This window comes from Mandrillus leucophaeus, unplaced genomic scaffold, assembly GCF_000951045.1.
Source record: "Mandrillus leucophaeus isolate KB7577 unplaced genomic scaffold, Mleu.le_1.0 Scaffold193, whole genome shotgun sequence".
Lineage (NCBI taxonomy): Eukaryota > Metazoa > Chordata > Mammalia > Primates > Cercopithecidae > Mandrillus > Mandrillus leucophaeus.
The window spans coordinates 300,471-307,225 of record NW_012101954.1 but is presented as its reverse complement, the minus strand read 5'-3'; the positions used below and the strand labels follow the sequence as shown (position 1 = coordinate 307,225).

At 43.7% G+C, this 6,755-nt stretch overlaps 1 protein-coding gene across 1 annotated transcript in view; it reads left to right on the top strand.

Moving 5' to 3' along the window:
- Positions 1–6,755, top strand: part of BLM (Bloom syndrome, RecQ helicase-like) — a 112,044-nt gene that overhangs the window by 89,315 nt on the left and 15,974 nt on the right. The window contains exon 17 of the mRNA XM_011978387.1: positions 3,184–3,331. Within this exon, the coding sequence (XP_011833777.1) occupies positions 3,184–3,331 (148 nt within the window). The remainder of the gene's footprint in view (positions 1–3,183; positions 3,332–6,755) is intronic.

Sequence of the window (6,755 nt, the reverse complement as noted above, 5' to 3'; positions counted from 1 at the left end):
ACTCTGTCTCAAAAAAACAAAACAAAACAAAAAAGACAGAGCACGAGGCAGAGCAGAGGGTCATCTCTTTCAGTGTGGAATTGGCAAATTCATGCCATCTCCTCCCACCCCACGCAATCCCGTAAACATTGCTAATCACTTCCCTCATTCAAAAGATATTTGTTGGGCTGTGTAACAGGCACTATTGTAGGAATTTGGGATACATCACTAAACAAAATTAAAATCCCTGCCCTTGCGGAGCTTACACCCTGCCCTTGCGGAGCTTGTAAGGCCAGTTACAAACAATATACACAATAAATATATGTGAAAGGATAAGAACTGTGGTGAATTGTCCCGGCCCGCGGGATCGTCAAAGTAGGTCCTGGAAGAGGGGGTGGGAATTAGGGGAGCAAGAGACACGAGAAATGGAGACAAGACAGTGTTCTGATCAAGTCTCGTTTATTGGCGGTAATACAATGCCTTATATACATTAGGAGGGGTAGGGGTCGGGCCAAGGCGGTGATGATCTCATCGCGGTGGGCGTGGCCAGGTAGGTTTCGGTTTCTCTGGTCGGACGTCATGTTGCGCCTGCGCTGTCAGATAGTAATTTTCGCGGGCGCGGGAAGAATGGGTGAAGAAGAAGCAGGAAGAGCGCCATCTTTTATGGGATATTAATACAGTGAGGAAGGTAAATCTAGGGAGGAGGTATGAGGTGGAAATGTATAAAGCTCAGGCGTTAATCGTCAATTATTACTCGCTATGGCTGGGGCGCGCAGCTCCGGACAGTGAATGACACAGCAGAGTAAAGAGACAGGAGGAATGGGTAGAGTACAGTATGCAGTATTAGACAGGGTGGTCGTTGGAAGTCTCATTGAGAAGATGGGAGCTGAGCAAAATCTTGAAGAAAGGAGTTAGCTGGCAGCTCTCTGGACGTGAGCTTTCCTGGAAGAAACATTGGCTAGAGCAAAGGCCCTAAGGTGGCGGTGTGCCTGGTGTGTTCGAGAGATAGCAAGGGAGCCCCATGTGGCTGAGCAGGATTAAGAGCCAGCGAGAGGAAGAGGTGCTGGAGAGCCAGAGCAGTCACTTGAGGGCTAGAGTCCCAGAGTAACTAGAGGCCTGAGTAACTGGAAGGGTGGAGTTTTCCTTGGCTACAATGCAGAAAGCTGGTTGGCAGAGAAGATCAGGAGTTTGGTTTGGGTTACCTAAATTGGGAATCTAATATTGAGTTACATATTAGATTCAAAAATTCTGAAAAGAGACTGAGATGGCACATGGGTGATATTTAAAGCATGGCCATTAGCTGACAGTTGGGATAAGAGAAGGGACAGAAGAGAAGGGAGAAAGTATGAAATAGTTGTCTAGGACAGGGGTCAGTAAACTTGCTTTTAAAGGGCCACAGAGTAAATGTTGTACACTTTGCAGCCATAGTCTCTGTCACAACGACTCACAACTTTGCCATTGTAGGCTAAATGCAGACATAAACAATAAATACACGGATTTTCCAGTCATCTTCCATGGCTGTGTTCCAATAAAATTTTATGCACAAAAGCAGGCATCCAGCTCCTGGGCCATAGTTTGCTGACTTCTGTTGTGAGAGAATGCAGGAATGATAGGCAGGGAAGTATAAAGATAATGATTGCCTATAGCATTAACAGTCCATTCGAGCTTTGTGACCATGTATTGACTGTGAAAATGCCAAATTCAGCCACATAGGTACAGGGATAGTGTAGATGGAGAATTGGGTCCACTATGTTTTGCCAGGTAATATGGTGAAGTGACCTAAGGGCAAGAGAGCTGACGCTCTGTGAGAGGTAGTGATTATAATGATTGACTGTGGAATTTCAGCTGAGTTAGGAGGACATCTGAGGGTGAGGGTCAGCAGATGGGCATTCCCAGGGGATTGTTGGAGTCAGAATACCAGATGGCATGAGTTAGAAAGATATGATGTGGTCTTCTGAGAATGCAGGAGTTGCCATTATTAGCAAGCTTAAGGTAGGAAGTGTGAGTGGCTGATGTATGTGGAGGACAGGATCATTGGAGCAGAGGAGATCAAGAACCAAAAGGTCAAAGTAGGATCAGCTCTATATACCCAGTCACCAAGAATTAAGGTAGGTGGCCAGGTGCAGTGGCTCACACACCTGTAATCCCAGCACTTTGGGAGGCTGAGGCCGGCGGATCACCTGAGGTCAGGAGTTAGAGACTAGCCTGGCCAGCGTGGTGAAACCCCATCTCCACTAAAAATACAAAAAAATTAGCCTGGCATGGTGGCAGGTGCCTGTAACCCCAGCTACTTGGGAGGCTGAGGCAGAAGAATCGCTTGAACCTGGGAGGTGGGAGTTGCAGGGAGCCGAGATTGCACCATTGCACTCCGGCCTGGGCAACGAGAACGAAACTCCATCTCAAAAAAAAAAAAAATATTAAGGTAGGAATGGAGTGACAGGGTACTTTTTTCAATGATTCTAGATAGGGCTTCAGAATTGCTTCCAGTTGTTAGTGTTAAGACCAGAAACCTATTCATCTCTGGGTTATTGGTGTGTGCAAATGACAAGGATTAAAAGGTAGGGAGAACTGCATGCACAGAAGCACCAAGCATGATGCAACTTTTTATACTTGTGAGTGGTCAGTATTGCTGGTAGAGAGAACTAGGAGAGAGGAAGGCAAAAAGTCATCTAGTAATGGGGGCTCTAAAAAGTGGGCAAAGTTTGGGGATAGCTGAAGGAAATGAGAAAGGAAACTCACAGGAGATGATGAAAGAGCATTGACTGTGGCACCAAAGACCCCAGAGGGGTTAGAATTCGTGGATATACGTGGCTGGACAGTATTTTTCATCCCACAGGTTGCCACCCAGTATGTAACAGAGCACTATTCTAGGAGGTATGAAGGATTTAAATTGTGTGTGTGTGTCTGTATGTTATATATGTTGGTTGGTCCATGCCACTCAGCCTATCATTAGCTAAACATCTACCCACAGAGTGCTATCAGGTAGTTGAAAGACAAGCTGTATCTCTGTGAAACAGTAACAACATAGAGTGGTAATTGTTCTAGAACTTAGATAAGAATGAACATTTGAAATTTAGTAGTTTTTAGTCTTGGTATTGCTCTGGAAATGGGTTATGATGAATCTACCATAGTTAATATTAAACCCTAGTAATCTAGGCATTGTTACCTTAATTATAGCAGAAAGTGTTCTCTTTTTATTCACAGGATTATAAAACAAGAGATGTGACTGATGATGTGAAAAGTATTATAAGATTTGTTCAAGAACATAGTTCATCACAAGGAACGAGAAATATAAAACATGTAGGTCCTTCTGGAAGATTTACTATGAATATGCTGGTTGACATTTTCTTGGGTAAGTCATCTGTTTTGAATGTTTGAGTTATGTCAATTGAAATTGAGCATCTAAAGAATTTATTACAAGTAAATAGAAAAAAATCACTTTTGTCTATTTTCTTACAAAACTTGAGTTTCTGAATAAAACTTTTGAGTAACAAAAGGAAGTCAATTTTATTATACTATTTTATATAATGTATATGTCACTAAGTTGAGATGGTTTCACATACAAAAAAAGAAAATAATAAAGCTTATGCAAGTTCATCTGAGTGAGTGGAATGTAACTATTAAAATGTTAGTAAGGAAATAAAATGAGGATTAGACCCATAATAGCATAGAGAATAGGAGAGAAACTATGATCAGATTAGAGCCTTTAAAAATCTCTTAGGGGCTGAGCATATTAGCTCACACCTGTAATCCCAGCACTTTGGGAGGCCGAGGCGGGTGGATCACCTGAGGTCAGGAGTTCGAGATCAGCCTGGCCAACATGGTGAAACCCTGTCTCTACTAAAAAATACAAAAAATTAGCCAGGCGTGGTGGCAGTCGCCTGTAATCCCAGCTACTCGGGAGGCTGAGGCAGGAGAATCACTTGAACCCAGGAAGTGAAGATTGCAGTGAGCTGAGATCGCACCATTGTACTCCAGCCTGGGCAACAAGAGTGAAACTCTGTCTCAAAAATAAATAAACAAACAAACACAAAAATTAGCGGGGTATGGTGGTGTGTGCCTGTAATCCCAGCTACCAGGGAGGCTGAAGCAGGAGAATCACCCGGGAGGCAGAGGTTGCAGTGAGCCGAGATCACACCATTGCACTCCAGCGTGGGCAACAAGAGCAAAACTCTGTCTCGAAAAAAAAAAAAAAAAAGACTTAGGAAATGGATGGAAGCATGTTGACAAATAGAACAAAATGCAATAAAGCCATAACCCAAAATGAATATAGGGAAGATTTATAACGGAAAAGGGACTATCAGCCAGGCAAAACCCCAACACTAAGCATCAGTCTTGAAGTCTAGAGGTACAAGAGGACAGGAGTGAAACCAAGGGAGCCAAAATTAGGAAGCAGGGCTAGACATGGTGGCTCACACCTGTAATCCCAGCACTGTGGGAAACCGACATAGGAGGATTGCCTAAGCCCAGGAGTTTGAGACTAGCCTGGGCAACATGGCAAAATACCGTCTCTACAAAAAAAATTACAAGAATTAGCCAGGCATGGTGGCACATGCCTGTAGTCTCAGCTACTCAGGAGGCTGAGGCAGGTAGGTCACTTGAACCCAGGAGGAGGAAGTTGCAGTGAGCCGAGATCACACCACTGCACTCCAGCTTGGGCAACAGAGCAAGACTCCGTCTCAAAAAAAAAAAGAAAAATAGAAAATGTGCCCACAAAAGAACTGCATAGAATGCCTGGAATTGACTCAAGAACAACAGTAAATGAAGTGATTGCCTAAAGAGTAGAAGGGCAGCTGAATTAGGGGTCAGAGCCCCTAAGTGGCATTTGGGAACTGCCTGGCCTACCTAAAGTCTGGTCCCACCTACTTACCCTAAAGCAAACCTGACAATTAAATATCCCCATTCAGGGAAGGAATTTGGGAGGAAGTAAATCTAGATAGAAAATAACAGAAGAAACCCACCTAAAAAGTTTCACCTAGTCCCTGAAATTTACTTAGAAATGAACAGTAAAGGCCAAGCACAGTGGCTCATGCCTGTAATCCCAGCACTTTGGGAGGCCAAGGCGGGCAGATCACGAGGTCAAGAGATTGAGACCATCCTCGCTAACATGGTGAAACACTGTCTCTACCAAAAATACAAAAATTAGCTGGGCGTGGTGGTGCACACCTGTAGTCCCAGCTACTCGGGAGACTGAGGCAAGAGAATTGCTTGAACCTAGGAGATGGAGGTTGCAGTGAGCCGAGGTAGCACCACTGCACTCCAGCCTGGTGACAGAGTGAGACTCCATCTCAAAAAAAAGAAAGAAACCCGGGAGGCGGAGCTTGCAGTGAGCTGAGATCGCGCCACTGCACTCCAGCCTGACTCCGTCTCAAAAAAAAAAAAGAAAGAAAGAAATGGACAGTAAAGAGGAAGACTAAATAAATAGAACATTTGACCCTGGGTAATAGAGATCATTGAATATAGTAGTTTGGGAGAGAGGGGAGAGAAGACTCCTTAGTATCATCTTAAAGATTTTTTAAAATAAAGAGATAATTGAATAATGGAAAAGAAACAAAAATGAGAAACAACTGTCAATTTTAAATGATTGACAAAGTAAACTTAGTGGAGAGGTTGGAAAATAAAGTCAAGAAAATTTAGGAACTGATCAAAATGATGTATGGAAAATAGAGAAAGCATAGAAAGGATTAATCCTCAGCAGATGTAAAATCTGACAAAAATTTTGGAAATAGAAAATAAAGGGAATTATCAAACCAATGATATAGGAAGACTTCCTAGAGTGGAAGAGATAAAAGTTTTGGATTAAAATGTTCACTGAATGCCAAATAGGATGCCTGTTAAAAAAAAAAAAAAATTAAGACATATGGCCATGAGATTTGAGAATACTAAGAGTTAAAGACATGTCAAAGAGGAAAACCTTTTCCTCAACCCTTCTTAGATTCAGTGATGGGGCCTGCAAATTAAACCAACAAAAGACAGATTAGCAAGGGAAAAGTCAGATTTAGTCATGTGTGGATAGGAGTTCACAGAAAAATGTGGTTCAAAGGGGCAGTTAGAATGTGGGGCTTATATACCATCTTAATAGAGGAAGGGGAGGAGGAGGGGGGCACTTACGGAAAAACAAATGACTGTTAGGAAAGACAGATGGACTGTTAGCAGACCAGATGGGAGATACAAGGTTTTTATGACAATGTCTGTTTAAGTGTGGTGTGAAGTCTTATCTCGGGTCAGCCTTCCCTGGTTTTTCCAAGGGAGGGAATTTATGACAACTGAGTTCTTTTGGGAGGCCCTGCTTTTTGGCAGATAAGAGATTTCAGATGCCTTCTGCTCAAAATAATTTTTATGCCACAGTGGCATATTCTGGACCCCTTCAGAGACAATCCTGAAAGCTCTGGAAAGAAAACAGGAACCCAAACCAGACTGACATCAGCTTAATATCAGCAATCCTGGAGACCAGCAGGCAAAGAAAGTAAGCGCACATCATGATTTGATAAGCAGTGGAACCCACCCATGGGTCCAGTGAAGAAAACCCATTGTCACAGTCAGGCAGTAGGGCCAGTAAGCAATCCATGCAGACTAACAAAAGTCAGGAGGAGGCTGCGCGTGGTGGCTCACGCCTGTAATCCCAGCACTTTGGGAGGCTGAGGCAGGCGAATCATGAGGTCAAGAGTTCGAGACCGCCGGGCGCGGTGGCTCACGCCTGTAATCCCAGCACTTTGGGAGGCCGAGGCGGGCGGATCACAAGGTCAGGAGATCGAGACCATGGTGAAACCCCGTCT